This window comes from Cucurbita pepo, chromosome LG09 (assembly GCF_002806865.2).
Source record: "Cucurbita pepo subsp. pepo cultivar mu-cu-16 chromosome LG09, ASM280686v2, whole genome shotgun sequence".
In the NCBI taxonomy this organism is placed as follows: Eukaryota; Viridiplantae; Streptophyta; class Magnoliopsida; order Cucurbitales; family Cucurbitaceae; genus Cucurbita; species Cucurbita pepo.
Genome location: NC_036646.1, coordinates 8,827,110 through 8,843,292, shown reverse-complemented (window position 1 = coordinate 8,843,292; position 16,183 = coordinate 8,827,110). Strand labels below are relative to the sequence as shown.

Here is a 16,183-nt window from a genome sequence, read left to right as displayed (position 1 = left end):
TGTCACAATTTAGTGCAACTTATTTTAGTTTGAATTAGTTATAGAATATATGATATTCGTAATCTTCCCGAATATATTAGTTAGGAAATATATTTTAGATATGGTAATCAGTTGAATTTGAATAGTAGTATATTTGATTTTATTATCGGGATTTAGTTAGTTTATATTTTGTTGGTAGATATTATTTAGTATCTTGTATCCTATTTAAAGGTCGTGAATATCAATGAAGATAGAACATTTGATCCCAATTCTTTATTCTTATTCTTAAATCTGTATTCTTCCGTTGAGTAATAATATTTTCATATCTATGCACACTTAGGAGTGGTAGATATTGCGTCATCAATTTTTGAGACTATTTGAGTCAAGGGCAGAATGATGGCAATCAATTTGTTGAAATCTAAGGTACTTTCCTTGTTCAACTTAATGATTTGTTTGAATTGGAGATCAATGCATAATTATTTATTTACTTTCATTAATAATATCATGCAGGATGGTCCGGTTCATGTAACGTTTGCTTTAAACAATTAGGGGTTCATAAAATATAACCACACAACTCACTAAGGTAAGCCATTGCTTTTACAAAACTTTTATCATTCTAGTTACGGGTCAAACTTTAACAAAAATGGTTAATGTTCACTTTTAATGGTTTCAACATTATTGCTCATATTTCCTTTGCTAATGGAGAAGATTTTGATTAATAACTATGTTGTGAAAATTTCAGATGGAAATGGAGGACATAGATGGAGATGATAAAGTTGAGGTCAAGGAATCTAACTCCGGTTGCTACTTTCAACGCTCACGTAAGAAAGTTTCTACTTAACATTATAAACTACCTTATCTATAGCCTAAATCTCATGAGAATTACGTTATTGGCAATCTTGTGGTCCTATATTTAATCTTTATTATATCTTTGCCTTTTCTTTTTTATGTTCCTTGTGTTTTACCGATATCATGTTTCTGGTTCTGTTTGACATCATAAACTACCTTATCTGTCACTTAGGTTCCTATATTTATTCTTTATTATATATCTTTGAATGAATGAGTTTTTTATTTTATTTTTTATTTTAAGCTTTCATTGAAATTAAGTGAAAGAATACAAGACGAACACTCCACCTCAAGCGTAGCCTAATTGACCTAAAAAGGTGCTCCAATCAAGCAAAATAAGATCCAAAGGATAAAACCTCAAGGTGTTCCCATGGAATTACAACCGGTAGGTTGGGAAGACCAAAGACGATAAGCTCTACATTATAAGGAAACACAAGGACAACCAAGGAAGACTTGTCAGTCTCAACAAAAGATGTCGAAAAGAGAATCAAAAGGAACAAATGTCGGAACAAGAAACTGCCTTAGGGCATAAGTTAAGAACTAAAGGCTACAATGACTAATTATAAGGATTATGAAAGGCCAAGGGTAGTTACAAGGATTAAGGAAAGCTTTGTAATACCAAGAAAAGAAGAACTTAAGACCCAAAGAACCCATGTTGTGCAAGAAATGAAAAAAAAAGGAATATCTAAGATAAGGTTTGACAATCTCAACAAAGAGTGTTGAGTAGACAGTCAAAAGGAACAAATCTTGGAACAAATACGCGCTTTAAGACTTGTTAAGAACTAAAGGCCACAAGGGCTGATTATAAGGATTATGGATGACCAATGAATGCTACAAGGATTAAGGAAGGCCTTGTAATACCGAGAAAAGAAGAGCTTAAGACCCACAGAACCATGATAAGAACTCAGGACTAAAGAACAAAATCTAAGGACCAAAGTTTTGAGGACAAGAACACGAACATGACAAGTAAATGAGTGTGGTAGGTACTATCATCCACCATGGACACGAAGAGCCTACAAATAGGCTACTTATCTAGTCTTTGTCTTCATTCTAGTTCTTCCATATTTTTTAGGTTATCAAGAAGGTGCTGGTTGAGGTTGAGGATGAGAGTAGATCTGTAGCAGGTGCCATAGAGAGACACATCCTGTTTTCAACTATTTAATGTTTTAAGTTTGCTTACTGGGCCCAGTGTTTTAAGTTGGTTTTCAACTATTTATGTTTTTGTTTTAAAATTGAAAAAATTTACCATCCTCTTTTTACGTTTTCAAGTTTTTAGTATGTCACGACTCGTGGCAAAAGTGGTATCACAGCAAAGCTTCTCTATGGCCCTGCTTAAGAGACACTGTCGCCTTAACCAGGTATGTACACTTTAAGACTTGATAAGTATGCCAAAGGATTTTAAGGGCTTGATTAACTTTAGGATTATTAATATAAGAATTGTAGACAGCTCAGAGATGTTTTAAGGATTAAGGAAGATATTGTAATACCGAGAAAAGAATAGCTTAAAACCCAAAGAACCCGCCTTATACAAGATGGAACAAAAGGAACATCTAAGCTAAGACCTTGAAGAAACAATGTTGATTATGCAAAGGGTTGTTGAGAAGGTGAGAATTTGTAAGGCCCCACGTAAGGTTAAGACACTCGAGTATGTCGAAACAAGGATGTTGACAAGATAGTCAAATAGTCAAGGGGCAAACGTCAGAACAAGTACATGGCCTTAAAGCATAAGTGAAGAACTAAAGGGCACAAGAGCTGATTATAAAAACATGTCGGAGAAAGAAAAACCTATAAATGGACTCCTAAGAAACTTGAAAGTACATAACTAAGGATAAGTACCCCAAGACAAGGTAAGAACAATGAATTTTTGAGGACGAAAGTGCTTAAGAGGGTGAGAATTTTGTAAGATCCCAAGTAAGGTTAAGACACTCATGCCCAGTGGCCCTTGCACGTGTCAGGTATGTTATATGATATTATGATGTGTTATGATGATGTGATTCGATATGATATTATGATGTGTTATGATGTGATCTGATATGACATTATGATGTGTTGCGATGTATGGGGTTGTGTCATATGAATGATTTAAGATGAAAATAATAGAGACATCATGCATATAGTTACTTCCCCTTTTACGATGATGAGTACGGAGATGTACACTATGATAATGATCATCATCATCATGCTTGCATGATATTCAAGGGATTGTTGTACTTCCGGACACTCTTCCAGTGGACCCACGTTCGCACGGGTGGGTCGTATGTATAGGGATGTACTACACATCTAATTTTTTTGAACTGGAGACTCCCTATATGATAGAAGTGTCTCGTGTGATCTATATAGTTTAGATAAATTCGTAACGACCAATAAACTTGTTTACACAAAATATAACTGCATAATAAAGTTACCCACATGAGAATTATTTATTTAAATTTGATTAGAAACATGGCATTGGGTTAAGAACGAGGGGGGTTTTCTTTCGAACAGTGAGGCCATTTGCTTCTTCAACGCTTAATTCATAGCCACTGGGAAGCTTCCAATCAAACCAATGGAGAAGATTAGCCAATGCCTGTTCAAATGAAGAAACCCCAAATGACATTCCTGGGCACTTCCTTCTCCCACTCCCAAATGGAATAAACTCATAGTCTTGGCCTTTGTAATCCGCTGAACAGTTATCCATAAACCTCTCCGGAATGAACTCGGTTGGATTCTTCCAATATTCGGGATCCCTTTGGATTTTCCAGACGTTCACAAAGACTCCTGTTTTTGATGGAATATGGTAGCCGTCGATCTCCACATCTGCTGTTGTTTCTCGTGGGACTAGCAGAGGAACGGGCGGGTGGAGCCTTAGAGATTCCTTTACGACACAGTGAATATACTCCATCTTTTGAATATCTTCGACTTCGATCTTTGGTTTCTTTCCTATTATTGTTCTTACTTCCTCTTGGGCTTTCTTCATGGCTGCTGGGTTTCTCATCAGCTCTGTAATTGTCCACTCTAGTACCGTCGCTGTTGTGTCACTGGCACCAACAAACATGTCCTGTAATCCAAGATCAAAAGTAGGACCACACAGGTTAAATAGACATTAGTACATAAAAAAAACAAACCAAAAAGAATTAGTATGATTGATTTGAGGGTTAAATGGACAGAAAACAAACCAGTATGATTGCTTTGAGCTGGTCGGAAGAGAAGTGATAGTCAACCATGTCATCCTGTTGGAGCTGCAACATGATATCTACAAAATCCTTCTTAAATTCATCAGTTAGAACACCAGCTCTTATTTTTTCCTTGTGTTCTTCAACCACTTTACTAAAAAATGTATCCAATGTTTCGAAGCAATCTTTCAACTCCTTATTGAACCCTCTAATAATATCAATCCACCAAAGAGAAGGAAAAAGATCAGCTACACAAAACTCCACAATTAGCACCATAAGCTTTCTCGCTGTGTCTCCAAATTGACTATTCCCATTTTCATCCTCAAATTTCCCTCCCAAGACGCATCTGGACACTATATTGTTCGAGGTTTGAAGGAATAACTGGCTTAGATTCACAGCCTCACCGCCCACACTAGCCTTACGAATCCTGTCCATGAGCCCACCAACTTCCTCATCCCTTACGTACTGAAAGGAGTCCACTCTTTTGGCACTAAAAAGCTCAAGAGCGCACACTTTCCTGGCTTGTCTCCAGTACTCACTACAATGAACAAAGGCAATGTCTTTGTTGAGATATGATTCAAAGTATTCAAAATGAAGATATGATTTGAAGTAGTTGGGATATGATTCAAATATTCAAATATTCAAACTACCAAGATTTTAGGAGATTGTTAGTAGATTTGAATTTATGTATGATTTACTATTTCTGGTCCAGTGTATTAGGTATAAATTACTGAATTGTGTAACCCTCTAGGCATCAATCCAGTAGACATTAATAAAGCACTGCAGCTTCTATCTATTCTCATCTATTCCTATCTCTTTCACTATCCCTCTTTCCAACAGTCTTGACATTGGTACAGCAATTTCTTTGAGGCAGTAGTTTGTAGTCTGTTGGAGAATATGATGTCATGGGTTTTCATCACTTCTTTAGCTATTTTTGGTGATGAAACCACAAGGGCTTGTGTCTGGCCAAGCTTTAGAAGCATTAGAGGGCCATATTTGTTAGAAAGAGCTGCCATGGATTGGTGTGGCAGGGCACCTAATTGGTGGAGGTTGCCTATGATGGGTAGCCTTGGTGGTGAAGGAGGGAAGTTGGGTTTCTTGCGTTTGAAGATCTTTAGCAGAAGTATGAAGAAGAAGAAAAGGCATATGGAAAAAGAGATGGGATTGAGAGCTTGAAATTGTTGCTGGATCTTCCTTGTGAGATCCATTTTCTCCCTCGCTGGCTTGCTTGATGATTTCTGAGTTTTTCGGTCTTTATTTATAAAGTTCTCACTGGGTGACAACCCAACCCAACCCAACGTATCTCTATAAGGAATGCTTCATTTCAATTTACTTCTCGGAAGTTAGCGTCCTCCCTGATATACCTCCGGATGTCACACCCCTTAGGGGCCAGTATCTTTACTGGCATACCACCAGGTGTCACACCCCCTTTGAGCTCACCGTCCTCGCTGACATACCACCTTGTGTCACACACCCCTATGGGGTCTTGCATCCTCGCTAGCATACCACCCAATGTCACTATTTGTAACAACTCAAGCTCATCGCTAACAGATATTATCCAATTTGGCTCTGGCTCATCTTGTAGCCGTCAACTTCACGATTTTTAAAACACATCTGTTGTAGGGAGGTTTCCACACCCCCTTATAACTTATTTCAAATATGAAACAAGAAAACACCTAGACACTAACTTTACAAACCAAGGAAAGGAAATATCAATTCGATTATATCTAATCGATGATTTGATTCTTAAACAAATATCAAGATAATTAGAGTGACATCTCTCATTAGATAACGATTCCTTTTATTTTTTAATTCACAAGAAATCATCCCTTAATAGAGGCCATTTAAAAAAAGACCATTCTTATATATAATTATGGACTCTAAATTTATTAGCAACCAAAATTGACCAATCCCTTCCCTTCATCATTTTTGTCATCTTTTCAATTGCTATTATTCCCTCTTTATAATATTATTAAATATCACATTATATAGAAAAAATAGATAAAATAAAGTTGGTTTAAATCAAATTACAAAAATAATAAATTTAAAATTTTAATAATTAACGTTATATAAAATAAATAAATATTAAAAATTAAGGCCGTCCATCGTGACGCACGCAGTTGGTGAGCTAAGTATAATCTTGAATTTCTCTGATTTTTGTTTACTTTTTTATTTAAAGAAAATATAATGACCTTTTTTTAATAATAATAATAATTATTATTATATATTCTTGAAATTTTGAAATTTAAATAAGAATTATTGATTTATCCACTTATTTTAGTATTTTAATTTATATTTTCCTTATCATTTTAATTTTTTTTTTAATAAAAATCATCATCGTTAAAAAAAACTATAATTAACAGTAAAATTGTTAAATTATAACTTAAATACAAAAATATTTTTATAAAAACTATAATTTTGTATTTCATATAATTTATTTTATCTTTAACAATTTAAATTTTTTTGAATATACAGCTGGATTGCATTAAACTTCAACGAATATGTTTATTTTTAAGAAACACAAACCAACAAAATTGTAATATAATAACAACCAAAATTAAATAAAAAGTTAAATAATTACTTTAAAAAATAAAAACTAAAAAAATAAAAAAAAAAAAAAAAAACTGTTAGATTGTCATATTTACTTATTAAAAAAACATTAAATAATTAAAGAAGAAAAGAACGAAAATAATGGTCGTCAGGGACCTACCTTATGTAATACAAAAAATAAATAAAATAAAATAAAGGGAGGTCTTCCACTTCATTTTATCATCCTAATTGAATGGTTCGAACCCGTCAGGGAGTACACTTTCTAATAGCTTAAGGTCAGCATTTTGGCTAATCCGACTTGGGTCTGATATGTTCGGACTCTTTCTTTAGTTAGTATGACTACCTTTTAGCTAGTTTAATACTTGAATCCATAGTAGAGGTGGACTTGGACTTGGACTTGGGACCTATCGTTAGTTTAATACTTGAATCCATCATAGAGGTGGGATTGGACTTGGACTTGGGACCTATCGTTAGTTTAATACTTGAATCCATCATAGAGGTGGGATTGGACTTGGACTTGGGACCAATCGTTAGTTCAATACTTGAATCCATCCTAGAGGTGGGCTTGGACTTGGACTTGGACTTGGAACCTATCGTTAGTTTAATACTTGAATCCATCATAGAGGTGGGCTTGGACTTAGACTTGGGACCTATAGTTAGTTTAATACTTGAATCCATCATAAAGGTGGGATTGGACTTGGACTTGGGACCTATCGTTAGTTTAATACTTGAATCCATCATAGAGGTGGGATTGGACTTGGACTTGGGACCAATCGTTAGTTCAATACTTGAATCCATCCTAGAGGTGGGCTTGGACTTGGACTTGGACTTGGAACCTATCGTTAGTTTAATACTTGAATCCATCATAGAGGTGGGCTTGGACTTAGACTTGGGACCTATAGTTAGTTTAATACTTGAATCCATCATAAAGGTGGGGTTGGACTTGGACTTGGGACCTATCGTTAGTTTAATACTTGAATCCATCATAGAAGTGGGCTTGGACTTGGACTTGGGACCTATCGTTAAAACCATCGTAGAGGCGGCCTCCAACAAAATTGGATGTTTAATATTTCTACACATGACTCACACGTGTGAGCGTGAGTCCCTAGGCAGTTCGCACCCCCTGGACCCATTATAGTCGGGCTAGTTGTTTGTAGTTGGATGTCCGAATGTTAGCAAACCCCCCAAATATTATGTGAGACATGATGATGATCATTATCATCATAGTGTACGCGTCCCTACTCATCATCATAAATGAGAAAGTAATCTGATGTATATGAACACACAATATGCATTAGGTCCCCATAATTTTCATAATTAAATCATTCTCAATAATTTTCATAATTAAATCATTCTCAAGATACAATTCTAATCATTTACATATTACCCTAGGATCTCATGTGACATATATAGTTTAAATAAACGACTTATTTATGGTTTGTAATACACAAAATATAACAGCATAATAAAGTGACCCAGATGAGAATTATTTATTTAAATTTGATTAGAAACATGGCATTGGGTTAAGAAGGAGGGGGGTTTTCTTGTGAACAGTGAGGCCATTTTCTTCTTCAACGCTCAATTCACAGCCACTGGGAAGCTTCCAATCAAACCAATGGAGAAGATTAGCCGATGTTTGTTCAAATGAAGCAGCCCCAAATGACAATCCTGGGCACTTCCTTCTCCCACTCCCAAATGGAATAAACTCATAGTCTTGGCCTTTGTAATTCACTGAACTCTTATCCATAAACCTCTCTGGAATGAACTCGTTTGGATTGATCCAATATTCGGGATCCCTTTGGATTTTCCAGGCGTTCACAGAAACTCTTGTTTTTGATGGAATATGGTAGCCGTCGATCTCCACATATGCTGCTGTTTCTCGTGGCACTAGTAGAGGACCTGGCGGGTGGAGCCTTAGAGATTCATTTATGACGCAGTGCATGTACTCCATCTTTTGAATATCTTCGGCTTCGATCTTTGATTTCTTTCCTATTATTGTTCTTACTTCCTCTTGAGCTTTCTTCATGGCGGCTGGATTTCTCATCAGCTCGGTCATTGTCCACTCCAGTGCCGTCGCTGTTGTATCACTTCCTCCAGCAAACATGTCCTGCAATCCAAGATCAAAAGTGGGTCCTCTAAAATTTTCCAAAAGAGGNAAAAAAAAAAAAAAAAAAAAAAAAAAAAAAAAAAAAAAAAAAAAAAAAAAAAAGAAAGAAAGAAAGAAAGTTGAGAGATATCCATAGTGTAACTGGTCAAGCTCACTACTAAAACATATTATCCTCTTTGGGCTTTTCCTCCTCGGCTTCCCCTCAAGGTTTTTAAAACGCGTATGCTAGGAAGGGGATTCCACACCTTATAAAGAATGTTTCGTTTCCCTCTCTAACCGATGTGGGATCTCACAATCCACCCCCTTCGGGGCCGAGCGTCCTTGCTGACACTCGTTTCTCTCTCCAATTGATGTGGGATCTCACAATTCACTGTCTTTGGGGCCAGCGTCCTCGTAGGCACACCATCCATTGTCTAGCTCTGATACCATTTGTAACCGCCTAAGCCCACCGCTAGCAGATATTATCCTCTTTGGGCTTTCCATTCCGTGTTTACCCTCAAGGTTTTTAAAACGCGTCTGCTAGGAAGGGGATTCTACACCTTATAAAAAATATTTTGTTTCCTCTCCAACCGATGTGAAATCTCACAATCCACTCCCCTTCAGGGCCCAGCGTCGTCTCTGACACTCGTTCCTCTCTTCAATCGATGTGGGATCTCACAATCCACCCGTTTTTGGGGCCCAGCATCTTGGTAGGCACACCGCCCGGTGTCTGGCTCTGATACCATTTGTAACAGCCCAAATTCACCGCTAGCAAATATTATCCCTCAATGTTTTTAAAATGCGTCTGCGAGAGATTTTCACACCCTTCTAAAAAATGTTTTGTTCCCCTCTCCAATGATGTGGGATCTCACACTAGGGCAGGTATGAGAAAGGCCACATCGGTTAAATGGACATTAAATGGACGAGAAACAAACCAGTAAGATTGCTTTGAGGCTGTCAAGAGAGAAAGGATAGTCAACCATGTCATCCTGTTGGAGCTGCAACATGATATCCACAAAATCCTTTTTAGATTCATCAGTTAGAACACCATCTCTCATCTTTTCCTCGTGTTCTTCAACCACTTCACTAAAAAATGTATCCAATCTTTTGGAGCAATCTTTCAACTCCTTATTGAACCCTCTAATAACATCAATCCACCAAAGAGAAGGAAAAATATCAGCTACACAAAACGCCGCGAGTAGCACCATAGCCCTTCTGACTGTGTCCCCAAATCGACTATCCCCATTTTCATCCTCAAATTTCTCTCCCAAAACACATCTCGACACTATATTGTTTGAGGTTTGAAGGAACAACTGGCTAAGATTCACAGCCTCACCGCCCACACAAGCCTTACGAATCTTGTCCATCAGCCCACCAACTTCCTCATCCCTTACATACTGAAAGGAATCCACTCTTTTGACACTAAAAAGCTCAAGAGCGCACACTTTCCTGGCTTGTCTCCAATACTCACCATATTGAGTAAAGGTAATGTCTTGACATTGGTACAGCAATTCCTGTGCGGCAGTAGTTTGGGGCCTGTTGGAGAATTTGATATCATGGGTCTTCATCACTTCTCTAGCCATTTTTGCTGATGAAACCACAAGGGTATGCTTCTGGCCAAGCTTTAGGAGCATTAGAGGGCCATATTTGTTAGAAAGAGCTGCCATGGATTGGTGTGGCAGGTCACCTAATTGGTGGAGGTTGCCTATGATGGGTAGCCTTGGTGGTGAAGGAGGGAAGTTGGGTTTCTTGCGTTTGAAGAGCTTTAGCAGAAGTATGAAGAAGAAGAAAAGACATAGAGAAAAAGAGATGGGATTGAGAGCTTGAAATTGTTGCTGGATCTTCGTTGTGAGATCCATTTTCTCCCTTGCTGGCTTGTTTGAGAATTTCTGAGTTCTTTTTGGCCTTTATTCATAGTTGTTAAATAATTTAAAATACCCTTAAACTATATATTTTTATTAATTACATATTCTAAATTTATTAACAATTAAAATTGACTAACCTCTTCTTTTCATCATGTTATCAACATGGTCATAATTATCGTGTCTTTATTATAGTATTAAATATCACATCGATAAACATATATATTAACTATATTTTAAGCTATATAATCTCAGCTAAAATGTTATAAGTTTGAATTAAAAATAGTTTCAAACATGAATTTTAATTATTTAAAATTAAAATTTTTTTATTAAAAAAATTGGTAAAATAAAGTTATTTTTAGCCAAATTAAAAAAAAAAATAATAATTAACTAATTTAAAAAGAGACAGAGATGTTTTGTCTTTGGAATAGACATATTGGTTAAAAATTAAACGGAAAGTAAATAGTAAATTTAAAATTTGAATAGTCAACTTTAGTTCGTAATAGTAATAATAATGATAATAATTGAAGGTCTTAGTTTTCAATATTTAAATCTCTTAATAATAGTAATAATTTATAATAATAATAATAATAAAAGAGATTTAATTATGGGAAGCTAAGGACTTCCCACTACTATAGTGATGAACCCATTTGGATTCCGAATGAGCTCGAGTAAATTTTGAAATTATTCGAGTAAGAAGCTTGTGGACAATTAAATTCTCGGGGACATTCAGCTAGCTTCTTAAATCTTAACCGAATCGTCAGAAAAATAAATTTTACCGTTCATCAAGAGCCAATTCAGTATGATTAGAGTAGAATTTATGATGCATAACTCATTCTATTAAGGAATGCATCACAAAATAATAGTGAAAGCCAGAGAGGATTCTACTCATACATTAACTTGTGAATGGTTCAATGGTGAGAACATACTCGAGTGAGCATGCACAAATAATTATAGAATAAATATATATATCGAGTCAGTTTACCAATGAAGACAGACCAAAACTTAAAACATAATAAAGACAAAACAACATATAAAATGGCAAGAATAAAGATGTATACCGAGTCAATTCATGTTGCTGTTATCGGCTAATTAGTTCACCAAAATTAGGAGCAGCCATTCTTAGAAAACCGAGGCATAGCAACATATAAGCATACAAAATGGCAAGGGGTGGGATTAGGCGGAAAAGGGAAAAGCCGGAAGAGAATAATATCTGGCCTAGTGGTGGGATTGAGCTATTACTGCCTCAAACCTCGAATCACATGATTTAGGTTTGCATAAACCGTGTTTTGAAGTTTCTTTTAGATATTTCAGTACACTTTTGACTGCTGCAATGGAGTGGGATTCTACAAATATTGACTCAATCTCTAGATGTGTATGTGTTACATATTGTATAGCCCCAATTGCACTTTTATAAACTATAGGATTATTCATCATGTACGGTTGGAGTAGGACAAGTCTTAAGAGTACATACCGTTCTCATATCTATGAACTCCGATATAGGTTCTGGATTATTTAACTCATTTGACAAAGCTTTATGTTTGTGTTGGCCAAGAAATTCCCGTATTTAGATATAAAAGACACCGGTTTTAGACCTTGTCTACATCAGATAATTTGATTGATTTGCTTTTTTCCATGTTTTCTAAGGCTTCTCCAACTTCTTCCGCGTAATCTGGAATTGAATCTCAACATGTGATCGGCCCATTAGCCTTAGACATTAAACTATTAACCGTATGAGACATAGCTGATGTGTTTGAGGGAGGTCTTAGGAGGGGTATAGCTCAGATTTTGAGTGATTTGAGGAACTTTTTTGAGTAGACCTGCCCTATTAAGCCAAAGAAAGACAATGGAGAGTTGATAGATATGGGCACTAAATAAATATCGAAATCATGAGCATTAGCATGAAGGTTCTAGATCCAAGTGGTAGTATTAGGACTCTTAGCTATTGTTCTCGAGAATTGACATGATTTGGCCCATTCCTCGGTTAAGAGGCTCTTAGGAAGAGAGAGAAAACAGGCGAAGAAAACGATTGACTCAGACCCGAGTTGGATACCCATCTAACAACCCAACCGCCCATTTGACCCAGCAGATACAACTAAAGCCCAAATTAATCCTCGGGCCACGTACAATCCCTACAACAACTCATGGCTCAGACGTAATCCACGGCCCAAACGCTCGCGGTCCGAAAACGTGACCCGTGCGCCCGTTATAGTGACCTGGCCTACTTTGAGTCCTGATAATACAACTTGGGTAGTAGAAAACTAGGTAGTTACATAGCCAAAGTTTTGCATACGAATAAATCCAAGTCTCTCATGTGATAAATGACTTGTTTATGGTTCACAACTACCAATAAACTTTGCTTAAACAAATAAAGTGACCCACATAAGAATTATTTATTTAAATTTGATTAGAAACATGGCATTGGGTTAAGAAGGAGGGGGGTTTTCTTGCGAACAGTGAGCCCATCTTCTTCTTCAACGCTCAATTCATAGCCACTGGGAAGCTTCCAATCAAACCAATGGAGAAGATTAGCCAATGCTTGTTCAAATGAAGCAACCCCAAATGACAATCCTGGGCACTTCCTTCTCCCACTCCCAAATGGAATAAACTCATAGTCTTGACCTTTGTAATCCACTGAACAGTTATCCATAAACCTCTCTGGGATGAACTCGGTTGGATTCTTCCAATATTCGGGATCCCTTTGGATTTTCCAGGCGTTCACAAAAACTCTTGTTTTTGATGGAATATGGTAGCCGTCGATCTCCACATCTTCTGCTGTTTCTCGTGGCACTAGCAGAGGAACGGGCGGGTGGAGCCTCAGAGATTCCTTTATGACACACTGAATATACTCCATCTTTTGAATATCTTCCGCTTCGATCTTTGGTTTCTTTCCTATTATTGTTCTTACTTCCTCTTGGGCTTTCTTCATGGCGGCTGGGTTTCCCATCAGCTCTGTCATTGTCCACTCTAGTACCGTCGCTGTTGTGTCACTGCCACCAACAAACATGTCCTACAATCCAAGATCAAAAGGAGGACCACACAGGCTAAATGAACATCCGTGCAAAAAAAAGACAAACTAGTACGATTGCTTTAAGGGTTAAGTGGACAGAAAACAAACCAGTATGATTGCTTTGAGATTGTCGGAAGAGAAATTATAGTCAACCATGTCGTCCTGTTGGAGCTGCAACATGATATCCAAAAAATCCATTTTAGATTCATCATTTACAACACCAGATCTTATTTTTTCCTTGTGTTCTTCAAGCACTTTGGTAAAGAATGTATCCAATGTTTTGAAGCAATCTTTCAACTCTTTATCGAACCCTCTAATAATATCAATCCACCAAAGAGAAGGAAAAAGATCAGCTGCACAAAACGCCACAATTAGCACCATAAGCTTTCTGGCTGTGTCTCCAAATCGACTATTCCCATTTTCATCCTCGAATTTCTCTCCCAAAACGCATCTGGACACTATATTGTTCGAGGTTTGAAGAAACAACTGGCTAAGATTCACAGCCTCACCGCCCATACAAGCCTTACGAATCCTGTCCATGAGCCCACCAACTTCATCATCCCTTACGTACTGAAAGGAGTCCACTCTTTTGACACTAAAAAGCTCAAGAGCGCACACTTTCCTGGCTTGTCTCCAATACTCACCATAATGAACAAAGGCAATGTCTTGACATTGGTACAGCAATTTCTTTGAGGCAGTGGTTTGTAGTCTGTTGGAGAATTTGATGTCATGGGTCTTCATCACTTCTTTAGCTATTTTTGGTGATGAAACCACAAGGGCTTGTTTCTGACCAAGCTTTAGGAGCATTAGAGGGCCATATTTGTTAGAAAGAGCTGCCATGGATTGGTGCGGCAGTGCACCTAATTGGTGGAGGTTGCCTATGATGGGTAGCCTTGGTGGTGAAGGAGGTAAGTTGGGTTTCTTGCGTTTGAAGAGCTTTAGCAGAACTATGAAGAAGAAGAAAAGGCATATGGAAAAAGAAATGGGATTGAGAGCTTGAAATTGTTGCTGGATCTTCGTTGTTAGATCCATTTTCTCTCTCACTCGCTTGCTTGAGGATTTCTGAGTTCTTTTTGCCTCTATTTATAGTTGTCCGCGGGTACCCGCAAGTATCTATCCTTATAAAAATTGCTTCATCCCAATCCACCTCTTAGAAGTCAGCATCTTTACTAGCATTCCACCAAATGTCACACTCTTTGAGAATCAGCGTCCTCACTAGCATACCACCAAGTGTCACACTCCTTAGAGCTCAGCATCCTCACTGACATACCACTCAGTGTCGTATCCCTTTAGGGTCTAGCATTCTCGTTGGCATACCAAACTATGTCACCATTTGTAACAACCTAAGCTCACCACTAACCGATATTATCCATTTTGGCTCGTCGTATTGCTGACCGTTAATAAAATACAATAGTAATAAGGACAAAATTTGAAGTAAATAGGGTAAAATAACAAAACTGAAAAAAGACACAAACTTTACAAACAAACAAAAGTAAATAAAAACAAACACCTTATACCAATCAAACCAACATTAAAATATATGTCTGACGGATAATTTGATTCCTAAAAAAAAAATATTAAAATAATTAGTATGACACATCTATTATCCTGTCTTTATAAATTATTAAATATCACATAAAATCTAAAAATTAGACATGTGAATCTTTCACCTAAAATACTGTACTTTAATTATTTAAAATTTAAATATTTTTATGCAGAAAAATAGATAAAATAGGCCTTTTTTTGTCTTTATTTGAATATATGTTGAAAATTAAATGGAAGGCAAATAATAAATTTAAAATTTTAATATTCAACATTATATAAAATAAATAAATATTAAAAATTAACGCCGCCCATACCGGACGCACGCATTTGGTGAGCTTGAATTTCTCTTATTTGTTTATTCTTTTTTATTTAAAGAAAATCTTTATTATTATTATATATTCTTGAAATGTGTGAAATTTAGATAAGAATTGTTGATTTATACAAATAAAAACTTCAATTAATATATCAACTTATTTTATTATTTTAATTTATATTTTCCTTAAAAAAAACAATAATATGAGTTGAGACGATTTAAACACTGTTTTTATATTAGATTGATCAAAAAAATAATATTTTTATTTTTTTACAAAAACTATTTATTTAAATATTTTTATAAAAACTATAATTTGATATTTTATATAATTTATTTATCTTTAACAATTTAAAATTTTTGAATTTACAGCTGGATTGCATTAAACTTCAACGAATATGTTTTTTTTTTTAAGAAACACAAAACAAAAATGTTTGTAATATAATAACAACAAAAATTAAATAAAAGTTAAATAATTACTTTTAAAAAAACTAAATAATTATAAAGAAAGGCTGTTAGGTTGTCATATTTTCTTTAAAAAAAAACATTAAATAATTAAACAAGAAAATGAGCGAAAATAATGGCCGTCAAGGACGGATCTTGAACCCCTGGGGATTTTATCATCGTGTTGGGTGGGCCCTACCTATGTAGTAACCAAAAAAAAATATTAGAAAAAAAAAAGGAAATTTTGCTCACCTTCTAGCAAGCATTTCCGCTGATCGGACTTGGATCTGATATGTTCGGACCCTTTCTCTCTGGTTTAAGCTTTTAAATTTAGTATGACTATCTTTTAGCTAATTTAAATTTTTTTAAGTTTAAAATATTTTATGCAAAACTAAGTGA

At 35.9% G+C, this 16,183-nt stretch overlaps 3 protein-coding genes and 1 long non-coding RNA gene across 4 annotated transcripts in view; 1 reads left to right on the top strand and 3 right to left on the bottom strand.

Annotated features, from left to right (window-relative positions):
* LOC111802611 overlaps positions 1–925 on the top strand; it is a 4,903-nt gene extending 3,978 nt beyond the window's left edge. The window contains exons 3-5 of the long non-coding RNA XR_002816266.1: positions 320–402; positions 490–562; positions 722–925. This is a non-coding gene — a long non-coding RNA (uncharacterized LOC111802611). The remainder of the gene's footprint in view (positions 1–319; positions 403–489; positions 563–721) is intronic.
* A 2,301-nt stretch (positions 926–3,226) lies between these two features.
* On the bottom strand, positions 3,227–5,941 carry LOC111802164 (cytochrome P450 71A1-like). The gene is made up of 4 exons (XM_023686429.1): positions 4,800–5,941; positions 4,709–4,757; positions 3,981–4,580; positions 3,227–3,862 (listed from the first exon to the last, which is right to left on the bottom strand). The coding sequence occupies exons 1-4, from the start codon at positions 5,183–5,185 to the stop codon at positions 3,260–3,262; spliced, it is 1,638 nt and encodes a 545-aa protein (XP_023542197.1). The 5' UTR covers positions 5,186–5,941; the 3' UTR covers positions 3,227–3,259.
* A 2,090-nt stretch (positions 5,942–8,031) lies between these two features.
* Positions 8,032–10,561, bottom strand: LOC111802163 (cytochrome P450 71A1-like). The gene is made up of 2 exons (XM_023686428.1): positions 9,549–10,561; positions 8,032–8,634 (listed from the first exon to the last, which is right to left on the bottom strand). The coding sequence occupies exons 1-2, from the start codon at positions 10,470–10,472 to the stop codon at positions 8,032–8,034; spliced, it is 1,527 nt and encodes a 508-aa protein (XP_023542196.1). The 5' UTR covers positions 10,473–10,561.
* A 2,197-nt stretch (positions 10,562–12,758) lies between these two features.
* LOC111802490 (cytochrome P450 71A1-like) lies at positions 12,759–14,772 on the bottom strand. Its single transcript, XM_023686880.1, has 2 exons — positions 13,594–14,772; positions 12,759–13,485 (listed from the first exon to the last, which is right to left on the bottom strand). Exons 1-2 carry the CDS (start codon positions 14,515–14,517, stop codon positions 12,883–12,885), a joined length of 1,527 nt encoding a protein of 508 aa, XP_023542648.1. The 5' UTR covers positions 14,518–14,772; the 3' UTR covers positions 12,759–12,882.
* Positions 14,773–16,183: the final 1,411 nt, after the last annotated feature.

Bases quoted from the DNA above. Each gene is read 5' to 3' on its own strand.
- LOC111802164 (XM_023686429.1), bottom strand. From the start codon at position 5,185: ATGGATCTCACAAGGAAGATCCAGCAACAATTTCAAGCTCTCAATCCC. The intron at 4,758-4,799 runs GTGAAAGAGATA...TAGAAGCTGCAG, and splicing joins GACTGTTGGAAAGAGGGATA to TGCTTTATTAATGTCTACTG. The intron at 4,581-4,708 runs GTAATTTATACC...AACTACTTCAAA, and splicing joins CTAGAGGGTTACACAATTCA to TCATATCTTCATTTTGAATA.
- LOC111802163 (XM_023686428.1), bottom strand. From the start codon at position 10,472: ATGGATCTCACAACGAAGATCCAGCAACAATTTCAAGCTCTCAATCCC. The intron at 8,635-9,548 runs GTTTGTTTCTCG...CTTGGATTGCAG, and splicing joins GCCTCAAAGCAATCTTACTG to GACATGTTTGCTGGAGGAAG.
- LOC111802490 (XM_023686880.1), bottom strand. From the start codon at position 14,517: ATGGATCTAACAACGAAGATCCAGCAACAATTTCAAGCTCTCAATCCC. The intron at 13,486-13,593 runs GTTTGTTTTCTG...CTTGGATTGTAG, and splicing joins ATCTCAAAGCAATCATACTG to GACATGTTTGTTGGTGGCAG.